The 22,518-nt window shown below is 43.7% G+C and overlaps 1 protein-coding gene across 1 annotated transcript in view; it reads left to right on the top strand.

The window, feature by feature from the left end:
- LOC126235011 (uncharacterized) overlaps positions 1-22,518 on the top strand; it is a 473,551-nt gene that overhangs the window by 330,890 nt on the left and 120,143 nt on the right. Inside the window, exons 25-26 of the mRNA XM_049943746.1 lie at positions 8,337-8,438; positions 15,478-15,636. Of these exons, the coding sequence (XP_049799703.1) occupies positions 8,337-8,438; positions 15,478-15,636 (261 nt within the window). The remainder of the gene's footprint in view (positions 1-8,336; positions 8,439-15,477; positions 15,637-22,518) is intronic.

Raw genomic sequence — 22,518 nt, 5'->3', positions numbered from 1 at the left:
CAGTCCCCTAGAACTTAGAACTACTTAAACCTAACTAACCTAAGGACATCACACACATCCATGCCCGAGGCAGGATTCGAACCTGCGACCGTAGCAGTCGCGCGGTTCAGGACTGCGCGCCTAGAACCGCTAGGCCTCCAGAGTCTATGGGCAGTTGCGCCTAAGAAATTCATGGACAGGCGTGTACTTTTTCCCTAATTCTGTCAATACGGGATGTGATAAGCAGAGCGATGAAACAATTTCGGAAATTCCAATACAATATTTCGGCCTTCCTTCAGTCATCTTTCGTACCAGTGTGGTCACTGACTGACAGTAGATGCTTTCGGATCGATTGCTGATCCTACGTACGACCAAAACCTCTTCGAGGTTCTAGTCAGTTCGGTTGGGAAAATTTTACTTTCAAAGTCATTGAATGCTTCTCTCATTGCTCCCCTTTCGCTCATGTTCGCTTCGTTCAGCTTTTGTTTGTCAGCTAGGTTTTAACTTTTCTTACATCTGTGATGAAGCTCTTTTTTATACATCAATTGTCTAACACGGCTATTAAACCGCGCTATTTGTTTCTCATCCCTTAAAACCGTGCTCAGAATATATCTACATCTACACGCATACTCTGCAAATCACATTTAAGTGCCTGACAGAGGGTTCATCGAACCACTTGTCTAAGGAGCTGTGAAAGTTTCCATTGGTGCTCCACATCTTTGCCCTCAAAATTGCATTTTTGATGTTAACAATTCAGATATTCAGATATTTGTATCCTGTCACTCTTGCTAAACAAAAATATTCTTAACAGCCCTTTTAACAACCGTAGTCATTGTGGCTATCGCAGCCTTATGATCGCTGGTATATGGCTATACGTTGCCTGGTTCAAATAGTGCGGGGGTCTGTCGCTAGGAGGTCTAAGGCGCTACCGTCACGAATTGGCTCTCCATCTGATCGAGGTAATTTTCCGACAGAACATTCAGAGTAATGTAACTGGAATACCTTTCTCTGGAACCAGTTCTGACCGCATAACTCTTTCATGCCGTACTGTCAAGATGAAGTCTCACCGATATTACAATAGCATGATCGCGAAACTCACTCGCGAACCTCTGGTAGTTCTGTCAGTTCTACCACTATAGCTCCTGACGAAAGCGCTCTATAAAACCATTCGATCACTATTTTTGACCCACATTTGGTGCTTAACTTCAGCCACATTAATTCACATTCGAAGTCTGAGCTAACCTCACTAGATATCATAGAATTCTTTACTGGCTTCTAACCTATCTTTACGCTAAATATTCCAGCCTGAACTTACGAAGTGAAAACATCAAATGACATAACTCGATTTCCCAGGAAGTTCGCTCAGTGATAGAGGTGTCAGGATAAGCGATCACGTTTCTTGGTTTATGCGTAAATATTCGACCGTTTCTGGGAAAACGGCTATCAAAGTTTTCGATGTACTTTATATGCCTTTTGCCGAACAAACAATTCAACCGAAGCGGTGGCACAGTCGATAGCGTCACTTTCGCCGTCCGGTGTTCGAAACCCGACTATTTTTATTTTTGCTTTACATTAGCCTACCCATGTCCATAAAAGATTACTGGACGTTGTTTCCCAGTATATACTGAAATAACATTGTCCTTATTCGTCTAACAATTGAATGTCTGATGAATAAATTAAAAACAAAAAACAATTAAAAATTCATTGAAATTGTTTTCGGTAAAATTCTGGTAGTGTACCTTGATTCATAGTCAACTGCAAGCGCAAGTTTTCGGAAAAATGATCCGTTATGCGTGGTTTGCTGCGAATTTATCGTCAACGCGTGGAAATCTTCAACAATGTTAAACGGCGTTTCTTTCCAGAGTGAGATTCGTACGAAGAAATGTCGTATGCGTGGTTTGCTGCGAATTTATCGTCAACGCGTGGAAATCTTCAACAATGTTAAACGGCGTTTCTTTCCCGAGTGAGATTCATACGAAGAAATGTCGCTGTGGCAAACCTACCTACACGGGAAGATCATGGTGTTCGGAATTCCTATGTTTCGAATGTTTCTAAGATCGGTATCATCCAAAATAATGCACAAACTCTTCTATGAGTGCGTTCATCAGAAAATTAAGCATTGACCTATAGCTTGAGTTCAAAGAGTACGGGAATTTTTTTATAAAAGTGTAAGTAATGACTAACAGCACAAGAAAGAAACAGTACTTATATGTCACGTATAAAAATAAATATCAAGCGATTAAGCTTTAATCGCAAAAATTTAAAAAAAAAATACTATTGGCTGCTCACACGTGTCAACCCACAGGTAGCAACAGAGTGAGGCGCTCGCCTTAGCAACTGCGGGCAGTGAGCATTACACCAAGAGTGTCACCTAGTAGCCGCAAATACAAGTAGGCTACTTAACATTTAAAATATAGACAGACGAATGTTAAGATGAACTTTATTTATTAGAGAGATTGAAAATACGGTCAGTGCCATCGGTAGGTCTTTTGTAAATGACTAGAATATCATCAACATGTCTGAAATAGTGCTGCAGCTGAGTATCAGTTGAAAAACTTTTCTTCTGGAGAGTTCATGAAATCAGCAGGGATACAAGCTAACGGATTTCCCATAGCGAGACCGTCGGATTGGTGATACAATTGTTCATTAAATAGTCAAATAGTTGTATTTGACTACGACTGTGGTTAGATTCATGAAGTCAGTGATTTGTTCGACTGAAAGTTCTTTTTTCAAATAACGTAAATTGTTTTCTACGATCCTAAGAGTTTCTTGTACGGGAACGTTAGTGTTCAGATTTTTGATGTCTAGTGAAAACAACTTGGTATCTGGACTACATTCTAAATCTTTTATTTTATGGACTACGGCGTGACTATTGGGGATGGAATAATTTTTCTCGAAGAAGAATGATTTTTTCAGAAATTCATGCAGAAATTTGGCTAAATCATGGTACGCGCTGTCCATACTATTAGAAATCGGGCGTATCGGATGGTTAGGTTTGTGAATTTTGAATTGAGAACGACGTTTTGGGGGCTGAAGGTTCATGTTGATAAGCATTTTCTTCCGAAAAGGATGGATTCGAAATTTTGCGTCATTGGTAGCTGACCTGACTTCTTTTTGTAATTCCGGAGTCGGATCCTCATGCAGCTCCGTAATATTATTTTCGATAAAAAAATCTAAGGTTTGAGATATATATTCAGAATCGTAGGCAATAACTAAAGTGAAACCTTTGTCAGACTTAGTTATTAAAGCATCAGCTTCTTTAAGTTTATTATTACTGGATTTAGCGAACTTCCTATCGTTATGCATATCATTTTGAACACTGGATGTGCTTTTACTGAGAATGTTAGCTACGTCAAAAGCAATTCTAGTTTGGCATGAATTATCTATTTTTTTTATAATCAAGACCAATTTATAGGTCGACAAGCATCTTTTATATTACATTTTTGTCTGCCAAGTTGGGCATGACATTGTACTTTAATCCTTTTTCAAGTAAGACAGACCAATTGAATGTTTCATTTTCTGATGAAGGTACTCATAGAAGTGTCGAAACCAGGTCAGAAAGCTTAATTTTTGCGACCGAGGGCTGTAATTGCTTTAACTTTAATATGACGCACTTGTATCCCATAACTTGATAAGAAACATTCGTGCAGTAACCTTCTACGGACATGAGTAGATAAATGAAAAAAATTAAATAAATAAAAGGAATAAGCGAGTTACGAACACGGAGCTCAAAACTGAGAGCCCCACGCCACTAGCCACTGTGCCACCATTTCAGCTGAGATTAATGCGCGCTAAAAGGCATCTACATTACGTCGAAAGCTTTGACCGTCGTTATCGTTACCTCAGAAACAGTCGAGTATATACGGATAAGCCGAGACACGTGAGCGTCTATTTTGACCCTTCTCACACTGAGCGAAATTCCTGGGAAAACGGATTATGGCGCTTGCCGTGTTCTCCTCATTAGAATTTCTTTGCTTTTCGCTTGCGGTTTCAACCAAATTTCCTGTTCCTAATATTACCTCGGCGTTATTGTGTTTAGTTAGAGATACTAATTTTAGGACCTTAGCAGGTCATGGGGAGATCGCTGCCTGCCTGCACTGGTATTGCTTTCCATGTAACGCCATAGATATCACTTGCATAGAAAGTAAACACTCTCTGACACTGACCTACGTCCAGTCGCGCCATACTATTAAATTAACCCGAGTCCAGTTCAGCATGGTCCTTCAAAAGCCATGTAGATTTTCTGACCTTCACAGTTATTTCGGTGGTCCTACAGGAGGAACGGTAGGCGAGATGTCGCTGTTGGGGAGATTCATATATCACAAAATTTTGTACATTGCTGCACATACAGATACCGTGAATAGTTACAACTGAAAGAAAAACATCCCTCGGTCACTATTTATAACAAATTAACCCGGTTTCAAAAAATGGTTCAAATGGCTCTGAGCACTATGGGACTCAACTGCTGTGGTCATAAGTTCCCTAGAACTTAGAACTACCTAAACCTAACTAACCTAAGGACATCACACACATCCATGCCCGAGGCAGGATTCGAACCTGCGACCGTAGCGGTCGTGCGGTTCCAGACTGTAGCGCCTTTAACCCGGTTTCGACACTGCTAGGAGTGTCTTCTTCCGAATTTAAAACAAAGAATATAGACCTATATTCTATAACATGGTCACAGAATAATGACTAAAAATATATGATAGGGTATAAGTACGAAATCATCGTAAAAGACTGACAGTACTTATATGTCATTTATAAAATAATAAATATGCCAAAAGGGCATTAGTCACAAAGATATTTAAGATAAAGCAAACTATGATGGCGAGCCACTAAGCCACTAAGGGCTGCTCGTTACTTGCGTGGTGCAGGTTGCAAAACGGACTCCAGTCCTTAGTGGCTCGCCATCATAGTTTCCTTTATCTTAAATATCTTTGTGACTAATGCCCTTTTGGCATATTTATTATTTTATAAATGACATATAAGTACTGTCAGTCTTTTACTATGATCTGTAGCGGATAGGCACTTGGTGCAGGGAGTGGCAACTGTCCCTTAACATAGACAAATGTAATGTATTGCGAATACACAGAAAGAAGGATCCTTTATTGTATGATTATATGATAGCGGAACAAACACTGGTAGCAGTTACTTCTGTAAAATATCTGGGAGTATGCGTGCGAAACGATTTGAAGTGGAATGATCATATAAAATTAATTGTTGGTAAGGCGGGTACCAGGTTGAGATTCATTGGGAGAGTGTTTAGAAAATGTAGTCCATCAACAAAGGAGGTGGCTTACAAAACACTCGTTCGACCTATACTTGAGTATTGCTCATCAGTGTGGGATCCGTACCAGATCGGGTTCACGGAGGAGGTAGAGAAGATGCAAAGAAGAGCGGCGCGTTTCGTCACAGGGTTATTTGGTAACCGTGATAGCGTTACGGAGATGTTTAATAAACTCAAGTGGCAGACTCTGCAAGAGAGGCGCTCTGCATCGCGGTGTAGCTTGCTCGCCAGGTTTCGACAGGGTGCGTTTCTGGATGAGGTATCGAATATATTGCTTCCCCCTACTTATACATCCCGTGGAGATCACGAATGTAAAATTAGAGAGATTAGAGCGCGCACGGAGGCTTTCAGACAGTCGTTCTTCCCGCGAACCATACGCGACTGGAACAGGAAAGGGAGGTACTGACAGTGGCACGTAAAGTGCCCTCCGCCACACACCGTTGGGTGGCTTGCGAAGTATAAATGTAGATGTAGATTTAGAACTCATACCCTATCATACGTTTTTAGTCATTATTCTGTGACCATGTTATAGAATATAGACCATTCTTTGTTTTAAATTCTGAATAAGACACTCCTAGCAGTGTCGAAACCAGGTTAATTTGTTATAAATAGTGACCGAGGGCTGTTTTTCTTTCACTTGTTCATATATCAGTTCTGTCTCACTTCATCCCGACGTCCAAGTCCAAACACTTGACAGTCAGGTAATGAGCAATGAGAACTAAGCAAGAATTCCACATTGCGTTCCTGAGCAAGATCCTAGTGTAAACAGTTTATTCATGCCATCTCCCGTTTCCTTATAAGTCCATAGCTTGTATCTGTATATGCGGGTGACTATGATAAGTGCTTATGCAGCTTACTACTGTTTCTATGTTTTTAACGACATCTAGGAAAATAGTGAAATCTTTTTTTTATTTTATTTTTTTTATTTTTTTTTATTTGTATCAGTAACAGCGCTGCAAAATATCTGCTTTATGCAGAATTATTTCTCCGGGATTTCAGAAGACGACAAGACATACAGAAATGCCACACATATACTATGTGATCAAAAATATCCGGGACACACCCATGTAATGAGGAACTGCGCACTATATGTCACGATAAACGGACCAGCTGATATAAAACGAGGCACAGAGTATTGTGTTGCCAGCAGAATATGTCGATCAGGAGAGCTCAGTCACTTATAACTTAGACTAGCCATTGGACGTGGCGTAAGTACCAAATACACCAGGGACATTTCAACCATTTTAGATCTGCACAAGTCGACTGTTGATGATGTGGTTGTGAAATGGAAACACGAAGGAATAACCACAACTAAACGAAGATCAGGCAGACCTTATGTACTCACGGACAGGGACTGTCCTGCAGAGGGTGGTTGTAAAATATCGCATGATTCCAGCGGAAGGAAAACCACACACTGCATGTGATACCATCATACAGCGATACCTTCAGAGGTGGTGGTCCATATTGCAGTACACACCGGGAACCTCCAATACCCAGTAGCACGTCCTCTTGTATTGATGCATGCCTGTATTCGTCGTGGCATACTATCCACAAGTTCATCAAGGTACTGTTGGTCCAGATTGCCCTCAACGGCGATTTGGCGTAGATACATCGAAGATGTTGGTGGGTAACGTCGTCCGTAAACAGCCCTTTCCAATCTACCCCAGGCGTGTTCGATAGGATTCATATCGAAAGAACATGCTGGTCACTCTACTCAATCGACTGTTTGGCTGTTATCATTTACCGTGAATCATTCATGAGTTACAGAATGCAGTCCAGGTAGCACAGTGACTGTGCGTAGGGAGTTCAAAAGAGTAGGGTACAGTGGTCGATCAGCTCCTCATAAGCCACATATTTGTGGTCAGTGCTAAACGTCACTTGGTATCGTGTAAAGAGCGACGCCATTGTACACTGGATGACGGGAAAAGAGTGATTTTGAGTAAAGAATCACTTCATACCCTCTGGCAATCCAACGTAAAGGCATGAGTTTGGAAAATTCCTGGAGTATGTTGCCTGACATCATGCGTAGTTTCAACAATGAAGTACGGAGGAGACGGTGTTATGGTATGGCAGTGTTTTCCATGGTTAGTGAGTGGTCCTCTTATAGCGTTTAAGAAAACGCTAAATGTGGTATGACATGATCACATTTTACACTATTGTGTACCACGTACAGCAGAGGAACAATTACGATATGATGATTGTTTTTATCAGCATGATAATGTGCCCTGTCATAAAGTAGCATTTTTGAGGCAGTGGTTTGTGGACAATAATATTCCTGAAACGTTCTGGCCTGCCCAGAGTTCCGATCTGAATCCAATGGGACCCGTGTGGAATGAGTCCGAAACTCCACTACAGATCCCAGCCTCCAGTATCATTACCTACTCTGATTTCGGTTCTTAAGGAAGAATGGGCCGTTCACTTCAGATTCCAGCTTCCAATATCATTATACATTCTGGTTTCAGTTCTTAAAGGAAAACGGGCTGCCATTCCTCCGCAGACATTCACACAATGAATGGAGTTGAAGCCGTCATAAAGATACATATACGCCATATTAATATCCTTTAAAAAGTGAAGAGGTACTTTTTAATCAGATAGCGTACCAGTGGATAATGCATCTCTCCAAGTTCGTTTCGTAATACGTGCCGTGGCCTAGTTCCACCAGGGGCAGGTATGTCAAGAGGATTTAGACAAACCATCCACTAAGTATTGTCGCACTGAATTCGTTTGCGCCTGCAGAGAGGCAACTAATGAACAGATTTCCAAGGCTGGGCGCTATCGCCCATTCCCGGCCAGTCTGTGACACCGACTTCAATGCTTTTTGACATTTGTCGCGTCACAGATGGATCCCATATTGAGCAACTGTAATGTAAGTTAAAAATCTGGAGATATTCTCTGTCCACTGATGTATGTCTGTTTTCTGTGTGTCGTAGAGTTTTCGTACATACTTCTGAAATCCTGGAGGTCCTTATCGATAACCTTGTATTACAGTATCTCTTGCGGCAGTGAATACATTGATTTCTGACTTCCACCAGAAGAGACAGGGCATATATTGCTTTGATTATCTGTTCAGGTGTGTATGCGGAAACGTACAAGAAAGCAACGTGGATCTACATTGGCGAAACTGAAGAGGTGCACGTGTGGCAGAAACCGGAATCCAAGTCGCAGGACAAAGGTAAGTTGCTTAAACTGCGCGTCCTAATCTTGGGACTTCAGTCCATCTACATACACTGCCTGCCAGTGGTTGGAAAATAAAGGGCTTGGACAAAAGTATGGAAACACCAAACACGTTACTATGCGTTCGAAACAGCTTCGAGTGGTCTCGAAATGAACAAATACGGTTTTCAAGATAATGTTAGACCATTATTCCTACAAAATAGTGTTTTTATTACCCCTACTAATCTGGGTTTACGGATGGCCGGGATGTACCAAAGTCCGTGTCACTGTGGGAATACACATGTTGGACAAACTGTGCACACCCTACAAGATCACTGCCAAGAACACCAGCGACACACTGGGTGCTGCATGTCGATACGACTGGTCGCTGACATGTTGTGCACACTGGACAGTGTAAACAGGTGAACACCCTTGAACTGTTCGATTAATACCAGGGTCGTTCTAAATGTAATGAACTTTTGCTCTGCCCCCACCCACGCCGTTGCGTCACAGACCTTCCAAGATGCTACTGCAGGCGGGTGTCAAATGAATGGGAGCAACGAAAAATAATAAACGCAGAAATGAAGATATGGCCCTTTCTGACTACCCCCTGAAGCAGATCTTAGGATCTCTTAATTCTATAAATTTCAATCTAAACATAAATGAATGATGAAGGCAACTAACCCTACCAAATGATAAACGTTGTTTCTGCTTATATTTTTATTGTAGATTAAAAAAAACTTTTATATTACGAAGTTTACATTTCCTAAGTAAAATTACTAATCAATTGCCCAACACTGCCCCTTATTATGACTGCGGTCTAATATCCATAACGCGAAATGACTGACATCCTCTACGTACCAAACACTAGAAGCCACTACTTTCAGAGATGATCTACGGTGGTGTGGAACCTCAGTCGAAATAAACTAACGTGATAACAGCTGTACAGCTTTTATAGCCCTAATGAGCCGAAGCAATTTGCGATATCACCGTATGTACTGCTGGTTGGTTGGTTGGTTTGGGGAAGGAGACCAGACAGCGTGGTCATTGGTCTCATCGGATTAGGGAAGGATGGGGAAGGAAGTCGGCCGTGCCCTTTCAGAGGAACCATCCCGGCATTTACCTGGAGTGATTTAGGGAAATCACGGAAAACCTAAATCTGGATGGCCGGACGCGGGATTGAACCGTCGTCCTCCCGAATGCGAGTCCAGTGTCTAACCACTGCGCCACCTCGCTCGGTGTATGTACTGCGTCCGGTGCGTCGAAGTGATGGTTCTCGTACCCATCTGCGATGATGGAAGAACTGCAGCCACAAACAAACTCTTTCAAACACTAGGACGGCAGAAGGGGGTCCTCTGACTAATATACTATAATACTGTCTTCTCCTCTCTGTGTTCTACAGACGACGAACGTGAACTCCCAGCCACAAGGAAAGAGTTCAGATAACATCTCAACGTAAGTATAGGCAGAAGAAGTGCTCTCAGTCACTGAACGCTGCGTACCCAACGACGACTTCCAACCCGGAGGCCAAGTCCAGACGCGTATAAGTTCACAACATCACAGTGCCTATAACTATAAATCTCGTGAGAACAAAGACAGCAAGTCCGTCCGTACCAACAAGACGCTGATACTGAGCGACCGCCACACACGGGAGCTCAAAATGGAAGACCTTCTTCAAATGGTTCAAATGGCCCTGAGCACTATGGGACTCAACATCTATGGTCATCAGTCCCCTAGAACTTAGAACTAACCTAAGGACATCACACAACACCCAGATATCACGAGGCAGAGAAAATCCCTGACCCCGCCGGGAATCGAACCCGGGCGCGGGAAGCGAGAACGCTAGCGCACGACCTGGAAGACCTTCTTCTCTCCACCGCTGGCCTCCCAGCAAGGCTCGGCTGCCCACCATCGTAATTCCAAAAACGAATCATATTCCCGAAACCACCTCTCTAGAGATTATTCCGAATGCCGACCAACCATATTTTAATTTTTGCCGTATAACACGGAAAATTTGCGAGGAAAAACTTATACTCGCACAATGGTACGCTTCTGAGTAAAAATCCTTGGAAATAACCTAGCCTGCGTGGTTTCCGAGCCGGCCTCTGGTGGCCGAGCGGTTCTGGCGCTACGATCTGGAACCGCGCGGCCGCTACGGTTGCAGGTTTGAATCCTGCCTCGGGCATGGATGTGTGTGTTGTCCTTAGGTTAGTTAGGTTTAAGTAGTTCTAAGTTCTAGGGGACTTATGACCTCAGCAGTTGAGTCCCATAGTGCTCAGAGCCATTTTTTTGTGGTTTCCGAGGTGCCGCTTCTTCGTACCTCTCACCTGTGTCGACGATTATCGTACTTTCCAACATATAATCCTTACGGTTCGGTTACAAAACCGGCCGGCAGTGACTCTATTGTGCTCCAGCACTTAGGTGCTACGACATCCGTCTTGCTATTTCCTGTGTTTAAGCAGGACCAACACACCTGTGTGAGCCTTCCACTCAGGGCTTCAGTTCCGCCAGCCGTTTCATTTCCACTGGCGTTCCAACCTCTACTAGTATAGGCAATCATTCATTACGGCATTTTTATAATAAAGACGCTCCACCACCTTTCACGCAATAAGCGTTAACAATTATTTACAAGACGTACGTGACAACGTCAGTCTGCTTTATATATTCGTATATACGATGTACAACCTATCACATCATACCTAATTGTGTTTGTAGATCATGGCAAACTATGTGGATGAGTTCTTGTAAGGTGCGAAATTATAGCCACCTTACAACCTTCTAACCGCTGGCGCCAGGTAAACCAATACTGAAAGTAACGGTTGTTTACTGTTTACTGTGCGATTTTACAATGTGTGACAAAATTAACAGTCCTGCCAGATGTCAAAGTTCGTATTGTAATACAGTTAGTGAATGCGTAGAATGTCCGCCTAATCGAAATTTACATACTGATAACCGAAGTTAATGGAAAGATGTTGAATGTTGCATGAATTTTAATGGCACACAAATGAATGATGAACGATCAGCCCAACTTTCTGTTGTGAGTGACGAACGCAAATCAAGGATTGAGGAAAAATGCAACAGGATAGTGTGGAGATTCTCTTATTTAATGGGTTTTATTCAGTTTGTTTAACTAATAGATCTCCTTTCCCGAGCGCTGAAGATCAAAGATAATATAGTTCTTACTGTCCTGGCTCAGGTCAGGTGTCCACAGATAGGGGCCTAACACGAAAGTCCCCAATAAAGTGCAATGGATAATTATTTAAAGTTTTCTTGAAGCCCCAAATGTGCATTTTACGTCTTACACACGTGTAATTCCCACATAATGACTTCAGAGCGTAAAGAATTCAGTCTCAGAATAATTATCACTCCCTGTAATAAATCTGTCGCTTTAAATGAAAACACGTAATAAATTCAAAGTAGTTTCATCTCACACTCATACACATCCTGCCATAATAATAAAAGTCGTATCATAAAACTAAACTTGTGGTATGTATTCTCAAAACTATTTTTATACTCCTTGCGCCATGTAATACCAAGTTATTTTTTATATGATTCAATTAATATGAAATTCAACCAGTAATCCAGCCAGTCGCAAACAGTAGCATCACGTAAGTCAGCTATGAATATAAAACAACGACTGGCATTAACAAATTATTAGAGAAATTTAGTAGAGAGTTTTCGCTCTTCGCCGGCCGCTGTGACCGAGCGGTTCTAGGCGCTTCCGTCCGGAACCGCGCGACTGCTACGGGCGCAGGTTCGAATCCTGCCTCGGGCATGGATGTGTGTGATGTCCTTCGGTTAGTTAGGTTTAAGTAGTTCTAAGTTCTAGGGGGCTGATGACACAGATGTTAAGTCCGATAGAGCTCAGAGCCATTTGAACCTTTTTTCTTTTTTTGTCGATCTTCGCGCAACACAGTTCGTTGTTGCATTTCCGTCATCGCTCATGCCGCTTCCGAACGGGAACTTCGTCTCCTGGCGGGCTGAAATACTACATGGCGGTTCGTTTCCCACTCGAAAACATTTCCAAAACGGTTAATTGATTACCCCAAGTGTAGCCCTAATTCCATCACTCATATGCCACAACTTTATGGCATCGTCCCAGCACTATCATTTTAAAGGAGAAATTAAAAAGCGGATTTATGGCCGATATGCAGGGGTGGACAAATACTACCATGTAGGAAAACCGTTGACGTTCAGAACAGCTTCCAGTCGTCTGGGAATGGATAAGTACACGCCATGTATGGTTTTGAAGGGAATCTTATGTCATTCTTCCTGTAAAATAGTGGCACGATGATGGAGGTGGATAGCGATCACGCACCTTCCTGTCCAATGTATACTACAGAAGCTATTGAGATCTGGTGGCCAGGGTAGATGCGAAAACTCACACTCGTGCTCGCAATGCCACCGCCTCTCCTCACGTTGCCAGCCAATAGTAGCGAATCCGGCTTACTCCTCTGTCGAGCGCCATCGCACAAGCGTGAGTTAGCGACATTTTTTTTTTAGGGCAAAGTGTACAAGGGACATTTTACGAGGCCTGGCCACAGTGTCTCCGTCGCCAAACAGGAAGAAATGAAAGGTTTAAGTGGGCACAGGAGAACACTCATTCATTTATTGGCAACAAATAAATCCGCCATTTCCATGACATGTCTCTGCCGCCATGATTTCAAATAAAAAAGCGATATGTACTAAATGAGTTTAAAAAAAGAAAACATACACAAGGTAACGCTCCTGGAACAGACACATATGCGGCGTCGCAACTTCACGAACGCCGCCGCCCCATCTTAGTGGCATGTCTTTACGAAATGTCGTGTAGGTACCATTAGCTGTTCAATCATCTACGTGTGAATGTATCAAAATCATCTCTTGTCATGAATGATCTAGCTGCGGGGCAGTTAGTGGAAGATGCTCCGAAAAAGTTTGAGAAGTATTCGTTGTACTGGACGATAGCACAGTGACGACCGTTTAAACAGTCCAAAAATCCATGAGACATACGACGCCACCTCCAAATAAAGAATCGCATGACCTCTGATCCACATGACGGAGTTGTGTTTCGTCTTCGGGTAATGTACAGCGTCCGGGAAAAGGAGAGTGCGCGAATCGCCGTCAGCGGGCGACACTCGTAAAAAGAGAGCCAAAATTCGACGCGCAAAATATCAGACATCAATCCACAATGTAGTCGGTGTTCGTATGTATTCTGAATGTTGTAGTTTAACAAGACGAAACGGCAAGATGAATTCTATGGATTCTGTCTCGAGTAATATGTTTTTTTTTTATTACTATTTTTTCTTCACCGTCACGTACCAGATCGAGCGTACGTCTGAATCTAACATTACCGCGTTGACAGTGCGCCACACTACCTTCCCATGCACTTTAGGATATGCCAGTTCGACGACACTAAGCGACCGGCGACGAGGTATAGAGCGAAAGATGTCACTGGCCGTTGGTAAATTTCGGCCACAGAGGCGCGAAGTTGAGAACAGTGCCAAACAAGACTAGCCCGATTAAACGGCATTCTCCCAATGGCCCAGAGTCCAGGTTTTATGACTTTGGCACCATGTTTTCCTTTTACGGGCATTTTCATCACTGATGAGTGGTTTTGGAATTCCAGCTCGCCCTGCAATCCTCTGTGTCTGGAGCTCAATGTTGTTTTGATGCTGACACGGTACGCGACTGCGACATTCAGTTCTGAACCGAATTTCTCTTATTTTTCGACAGAATCCTTTTCAACGACAGTCCGCCAAGGGTACTCAAGACACACTTTCGTCCACATCCTGACTTAGCGGATGATGTTTTTTCGATTTCCCTACAAGCGGAATGTATATCTTCGATATGGTGCCTCTCGAAACACCGAACGCTTCGGCTACCTTCTTTATGGAAGCACCCACCATACGAGCACCAACAACTTGCCCACTTTCGAATTCACTCACCTTCGACATAATGCACTCACAACTACACAGAATAGTGTATTGATCACGATTGGCAGCTGCAACGTGTTGAGGACACTGCACGCGCACACATGACCTAATGGTCAATTACAACAGCGCAACCCGCGGTCTATCGCGCTGCTTCCCGAGTGGGAAAGCGTGCCCGTTCCCGGGACGAATCCGCCTGGCGGATTAGAGTCGAGGTCCGGTTTGCCGGCTAGCCTGTGGATGGTTTTTAAGGCGGTTTTCCATCTGCCTTGGCGAATGCGGGTTGGTTCCCCTTATTCCGTCTGTTACACTATGTCAGCGATTTCTGCGCAAACACTATCTCGATGTACGCATACACCACAATTTACTCTACCACACAAACATTGCGGTTACACTCGTTGTATGAGACGTTCCTGGCAATGAAAACTACAGTTTATATCCGTTTGACCTATGGCAATGCCATCTAGGGTTCCAACCATAGCGCCATCTGGTTTCCCTCTTCAAGCTAGACAAGTTTCGTTCTTTGTAGTTTATTTTCGTTTTACGCTTATTTCGTTACATATTTGGTCCGGTCACGGTCAATGGACCACCCTGTATATTTTTCGCTTCACGGTAATGCTCAAGGAACATGTACCTTTGTTTAAAAATTTACCACAACTGTGAATCGTAGCTGGGCTACCCATGAGGTAGACGTAGGCAAGCATTCTACCACAAAGCCACATGTGCCATCAAATAACAACTTACTCTAGGGTATTAAACACGTTCGGAAAACTACAAAGTCGACTTTCACGAGAATTTTTGGAAGTTATGTGGAAGTTCTTTTGGGATTGATGTTTGAGTCCTGAACTTATCATACAACATGCATAAAAAACTTGTAAGATAACAAAATATACTGAAGTTTTCTTTCATTATTTGGACTAAAAATGTCTGAGATGACTCTGACATAAAATGTTCAGCTTTCCAGCTGGGTGAGTTTTTGCCTGCTCCAGAAGATGACGGGAGTGACATTAATCGAAACGTTACGATCTTCTGACGAGCTCACCCGGCTTGGACGCTGATACGTTACTTTTAGTTTGGTGAAACTATTTCTTCATGCAGTGTGACATACGTCACAAGTTTCCAACACTGTCACGTTTCGTTTGACAGACGACAAGGCCAGTGACGGGACGAGCGAACGCCGGGACTCGCTCGAGTCGACCATCTCTGAGCGGGACTTCCGCCGCAAGTACCAGGCCATCACGCACCGCATGGTGCACAGGAAGGCCACCGTCGAGATGTACCGACGCCTCGCCAACGACTCCTTCGGTGAGTACTCTGTCGCATGACCACGCCAGTGGGACGCCACATTCCCTGGGGAAGTCCAGTAGATGGTTGAAAATTGGAATTAAATCATTTACTCGTCATCCGAAGGGCTTAGCTAATATTAAAGGTGTATGGCTGGTCCTGCAACTAACCCTTCATTTCCACTTTCTATAGCTGAAAATCTTTCATTGGTAGCATAAGGTCTTTTCACATACTTTGATAGAACTAGTACACATATTCAAGAATTATGGGTTTCAATTAACCGCCGACACACACAAATTATGCTTTCCGTGTTTTCTCCCAGTCGATTAAGACATATACTGTCGCTTAAGACATATACTGGAAGGTTCCTGTGATGTAGACACAGTCGATTTCGTTCCCCTTGTTCCATCCAAGCCTGAGGACCGACGCTGATTATCTCATCGTCAGCTGAACATGCAGCCTCAAGGCTGGATTTTGTTCATCTTCACGGTGTTTGTGATGGCCTGCAGCTGAAAAAATTTGTGAAGACAATGAACAACCGTTGGAGGGTAGCAAAAAATTACGCAGATTGGTACAATGCAGCGGAACTATAACACTGACGGAGTTTTCCGTTGGTGCTTGACAGAACACAGCGTTATTTAATAGGAAACACGTTGTTAATATTCTGCAAAATTATGTTTATTTGTCGCCGAACTGGCTTTCGGCTTATTCAGGCCATCATCAGGTGACCACTGAATGCCACGCACATAGATAAAATGACGTGCAACTTGCACAAGTGTTACACTCAGGTGACATAAATCATGGGATATTTCTTAATATCGTGTCGGGGATTCATTTGCCCGGCGTAGTGCAGCATCTCGACTTGTTGTGGACTCAACGAGTCGTTGGAAGTCACCTGTAGAAAAAGTGGGCCATGCTGCCTGCGCAGCCGTTCATAATTGCGAAAGTGTAGCCGGTGCAAGATTTTGTGCACGACCTGACCTTTCGAACACGACCCATTAATGTTCGCTGGGATTCATGTCGAACGCTACGGATGTCCAAACCATTAGCTCGAATTGTCGAGAATGTTCTTCAAACGAATGGCGAAAAATTCTGGCCAGGTGACCGGGCGCATTGTCATCCAGAAAAATACCAAAGTTGTTTGGGAACATGACGTCCATAAATGGCACCAGGTGTTCTCTAAGGAACCGAACATCCAGAGGACTCAGTACATTCCATGTAAAGACAGCCCACACCGTTATTGGGGTCGGCAGCTCGTGGTCTAGTGGCTAGCATTCCTGACTCTGGTTCACGGGGTCCCGGGTTCGATTTCCGGCCGGGGTGGAGTTTTTTTTCGCCCCGGGGACTGGGTGTTTGTGTTGTCCCCATCAATTCATCATCATTCGTGACAGTGGCTAGATTGGATGGTGTACAAATTGGACTGCGTAAAAATTCGGACTTTGTACGGGCGCTGATGACCGCAAACCAAACATTATCATCATTAAACACCATTATGGAGCCACTGCCAGCTTGCACAGTGCCTTGTTGACCACTTGGGTCCATGGAGTCGTGGGGTCTGCTCGAACAGAACCCTTGACGAGACTGCTAGGCGCCTGCGGGCGGGCTACGCTTCTGCTCTTCCGCGCTACAATACTGCTCCGTGTCTAGTAGCAGGCCATCTGTAATGGGAGTGTGACAAAGGGGTTGCCCTTCTGCAAGAAGTCGTGCCGAGTTCTGTCTGTACATGTGCATTTTTTAAATTTTCAGTAAAGGTGGGCGGATGCCGACGAGGGTTTTGCAGAAATGATGGGGGGCGAGGGTGTTAGAGGGATCCTTTGCCATTTTATTCACACACGTGTCGCCACAGGAGGACACAAAATAGCGCTGAAGAAGCATAACCACCCTTAGGTGCTTTGGATCATGTTCAAATTTCGATGTATGGTTTTGAAATTTCCCTAATGGTTCCATCCTGTAGACGAGAGCGAAACTTGGTGTCGCACTGTGCCCCGAACGGGTGTGATCAAGCTCGATGGGGATGCAGCTCCACAATGTCCATAGAGAAGGGCTTAAACACTCGAGTGTGTTAGTGGTTGTGAAGAACGTCTTCCCGTTGCTCATTGCACTGCGAACTGTTGTCTTCGACCGCCCAATGCTCTGGAATCAACGCCGCAGGGAAAGGGGTGGTTCCATTGGCGCACTTTATACCACCCCCTGAGCCCTTTTCAATTCGATTCTGAGTGTCTGTTTGTCTGGAATACTTTCCTGGGCGACTCATAATAAAACCGCATGATATCAACGCTGAGCGTCACGGTTCTAATCTCCATCAAAGAGGCGTCAAAGGAAGGGATGAAATGTGGATAGGAGAGGGTATGACGGCCTTCTGATCGTGTGCGGTTGGGCACATTTGTGGTGAAATTTGGTGCCAATGTGACGTCATTAACCCACCTTACCTGTCACATGAACTTCTGAGCTACGGCGGTTTTCTTCGCAAGTGTCGACATCTTGCTGTCTGGAGCGTCGTCGAGGCCGAGGGTGAAGTCGCAGGGCGCCACGCTTTTGCATCATTACACTGGAAGATTGCACACAACTTCGAGTCAAATTTCAAAGCTAAGCATTGTAATCGGCGGGGATTGCAGTGTATCGGAAAAGTGATCATTTAATTCTGTTGCGAAGTGTAGAAGAAATGTACTGGCGGAAGGAAAGCTGATTGGGGGGTCCTGAGTGATGCCGGGACAGCTCTGTTGGTAGAGCACTGCTCACGGAAAGGTTCAGGGATCGAGTCCCGGTCTGGCACACAGTTTTAATCTGCCAGTATGTTAATCCAGTTACCTTTGTTTCTCTGTATGTGTTATCAGAACAGTAAAATGCGACCATCAAAAGTTGCAATACAAAACACAGAGTGTGGAAAGCACTGTGATGTGGTTGCCTTGGATACGGGAGCAGCCCAGTATAGAGTCGTTGTGCTGTTCTTCCGCTGCATTCAGTGATCCAATAGGCGAGGTGCACATCGTCCAACTCTTCGTCAGTAGCCGCGCTGGATTAGCCGAGCGGTCTAGGTCGCTGCAGTCATGGACTGTGCGGCTGGTCCCGGTGGAGGTTCGAGTCCTCCCTCGGGCATGAATGTGTGTGTTTGTCCTTAGGATAATTTAGGTTAAGTAGTGTGTAAGCTTAAGGACTGATGACCTTAGCAGTTAAGTCTCATAAGATTTCACACACATTTGAACATTTTCTTCGTCAGTAAATCTGTACAAGCCTGAGTCAGAACCGAGCAGTACTGAATGCAGGCTTGAAGGCGAAGAGTAATACGAGTACTACCGTTTCAGCAGAAAGTACGGTGAGTCAATGGAATACGTATGTTTCCAAATAAGACACGCAGTTCGTAATGACAAAATTTACACTGTCGTGTAGAGATTTACAGTGTAATTGAGGTAAGAAATCAAACGACAAACAAAAAGGGCACTGCGTACTCACAAGCCGACTCATATGTATGATACAAGCTGAAACGTTTGTGGGACAAAAGTTGCAGTAGACAACGTGGGCCATAATATGACGTTGGTTTCTTGTTGGTAGGTGGGGTCGCTTCAGTGATATGAATGTCAACTTTTTTTCTTTTTTTTTTAATGGGACGCTATAGTTTGGTACTTATTTTCTGATAGTGGCTATCAAGATGAATCCAATAATGTGTGACAGTAAGGTCTTTGAAGATCAACAAATGTCACAAAGGTGGCATTCTCTCTCGCAATCTTCAGGTGTAGTTGGAACGCCTTTATAAACAATGTCTTCTACGAATCCCCACAAGAAAAAACCCAGAGAATTGTCAGAGCATGTGTTCCGATAAGTGCCGAAATGATAAGGAATACCACTCAATGGATGATAAGAAGATTGCAGTACTGAAATGATCTCAATGGTCAGCACTTCGAACACCTTCTGTAAATGGACGTTCATGCCACCTTTTTGACCTTCGTTGAACTTCAAAGACCTTACTGTTACACGTCATTGGATTCGTCTCGATAGCCGCTATCAGATAATAAGTACCAGACTATAGAATCCCACTTTAAAAAAATGACCTTCATATATCTGACGCGACCCCACCTAGCAACAAAAAACCAACGTCATATTGTGATCCCCGTTGTCCCATGCAACATTTGTCCCACAAACTTTTCAGCTACTCTCATACTTTCGGAGTTATTCTAGGTGTAATAGTTACTGACTCACCCCGTAGAACTGTAGCTGTGAGCTGACAGCTGTTAATATCCTGTGCAGACCAGTGGTGTCCTCAAAGCACCACTACACAGGTCACATATGTTTGTTGACAAAGACCATTTACTAGAAGAGCTCGAAAACGTCAGAAAAGTTTTTGTCTATAACTGCTGTCCACCATGTATGATCCACAAGGCTTTGCAGTTCAACCCGAAGGCGCATATCTAAAGAATCTACGGAGGATACGTTCTAGTCCATGGCCTTCTTACCGTTCATAGGGAATCTTTATTCTGAAATAGGTCATACCCTCTCCAAACCTAAAGTTAAGGTTATTTTTGTGCCAGCTGCAATGATAGGCATGGCCGCTGGATCTGTGAAGGAGTACTTCATTCTACGGAAGGCATGCATGCATAAGATTCCGTGCCGGCGTGATTTACGTAATAATGGACGTACTTTAGGTACAATTCTATAACTGCGTGTGGAACATCGACGCTATACACACTTGCTGCAACCTGACAAGTCAACCGCGGCCGGGCACTGTATACAGAAAGCCACACTACAGTTTATGAGAACGCCTTGATATTAATATCTGCTTCATCCTTCTCAGGCAAGCCACTGAAATAGTTTGACGGCTAATTTAATTAATCGTGATGACGGTTTTAATCTTGAAAAAATATGGAATTCACCACTGCCGACAGTTAACTCTTACAGACGACGGTACGGTTTCTCTGCCGACCGGAATTTCTGAAGCCACATCCTTCACAAAGGGATCACGGTGGCGTATATTTCTGCAGTCTACTCATGCATACTTGTCTCGCCCCATTATACAGGGTACTCAAAAGTCTTTGCGTCAGACGTCATGGGGAACAAGTTTTGTTATATACAAAATTTTCACTGATGGTTTCCAGCGCCGTTAGGCGTCGTTATGCACTGGTTGTTCCCCTGAGAGGCGGCAGGTCGTAGGCAAACTGCATCGTGTGTATGCCTGGTGTGTTGACTGTAAACCAGTCATCTGCTCCGTGTGAAACTTGGTATGCCCAGTAAAATCAAAGTTCTTCGTTTGTTTCTAAAATACCAGGTAGTTATAATTAAAGCGTAGCTACTTACGGAGGCCCAGTGTGGGCTGTAATTATCGTGTGATACCGAAACTTGGTAGATATGCTACTGCGTTAAGGCGGAAACCGATTTACTCTGGGAACAATTAGTTCCAATTTTGGCCACTAGGTGCAAATCTGGCGCTGTAGAGCATTCCGTCGAAGTCCCCGGCGCTAATACTTAACAAATTGTGTAAGCATCAGTTAATAAAAAAAAAGAACATTATGCCTTCCTCACTTGTTTGGCCCTTTCTGCCCACGTCCCATCCATAATCCATTACATATGGAAACATTTCTATACATCTTCCTTGCATTCACAGCGCCAGATGTGTACCTGATGACCAAAACAGGAACTAATTTTTGCCGGCCGGAGTGGCCGTGTGGTTCTGGGCGCTACAGTCTGGAACCGAGCGACCGCAACGAATCCTGCCTCGGGCATGGATGTGTGTGATGTCCTTAGGTTAGTTAGGTTTAATTAGTTCTAAGTTCTAGGCGAATGGTGACCTCAGAAGTTAAGTCGCATAGTGCTCAGAGCCATTTTTTGAACTAATTTTTTCCAGCGTAAATCGAGTTTGCATTAACGCATTAGATTATCTACCAAGCCATACGATAATTTCAGCCCACAATGGATCTCTGTGAGAAGCTGCACTTTAATTATAACCACCCGGTATCTTTCTCTACTTACAGTTACTGATTCTTCAGGCTTTCTTGTAGAAAATAATTCTATCATTTTACTGGGGTAGGTGGTACGCAGCACATCTTGTTAGAACACCCTCCTACTTCGGTGAAATCTCGTTGTCCCGAGGTCGGAGAATACTGAAGGACACCTTAACTTCACCAGGAAGCGTAAGCGAACATTTTGTCTCTAAAAAAAGTTGTTCCCCAGACATAATGTGTCACTCTTAGATGTTTGATTTAAAGACTGTGAAATACCCTGTGTGAGGTGTATAGGAGCGCTTTACAGCCTGTCTGACTTTTCCAAGATGGCTGGACCGTTTACAGCTGAAATACTAGGAGCTGTCATGGTCACAACTGAATTCCCGTTACTTTGTGGATTGAAATACAGTCACTCTGTACTGAGCCACTAGAAATCAGGGCGCTAAAGACTACACTGTTGAGAGCCCATAACACCATAGCCATCCATCCTTTCCTAAAATACAAGCAACTACGCACTTGACACAGCCGTAATAGATGTAGGAGTATGTGTTCATAGCGTTTAAAAATGAAATTGTAACACTAAACTAACTGTAGAAAAGGCAGATGCCGGACTGATACTGCAGGCTAAAGATCTTCCAATAAGTATCAGTACATACTTAGTCGTCCTGTTAATTGCCAGGAATTTCTTGACCAGTGAGTTTGTAATCCCTATAGGGTAGATATAAAATAGGAGGTAAAGAATACCCAAAGAAGAGCAACCAGTTTCTCACCGGCTTGTTTAGAAAGCGCGAGTGTGCTGCAGAATCGCTCATCGACGATATAAGAGGTACGTGCGTCACGGAGTGTCTTACAGTTAAAATTCAGATAATGTACGTTTCAAGAAGAGCCAAGCAACGCGTTAAATCCTTCCAAATATCCCTCACAAAATGTTCATGAAATTAAAATTAATGGCCTCGTGATGGCTGGGTGTTGT

The sequence above is a fragment of the Schistocerca nitens genome, chromosome 2, assembly GCF_023898315.1.
Source record: "Schistocerca nitens isolate TAMUIC-IGC-003100 chromosome 2, iqSchNite1.1, whole genome shotgun sequence".
NCBI lineage: Eukaryota > Metazoa > Arthropoda > Insecta > Orthoptera > Acrididae > Schistocerca > Schistocerca nitens.
This window is presented reverse-complemented; position numbering and strand designations above follow the sequence as displayed.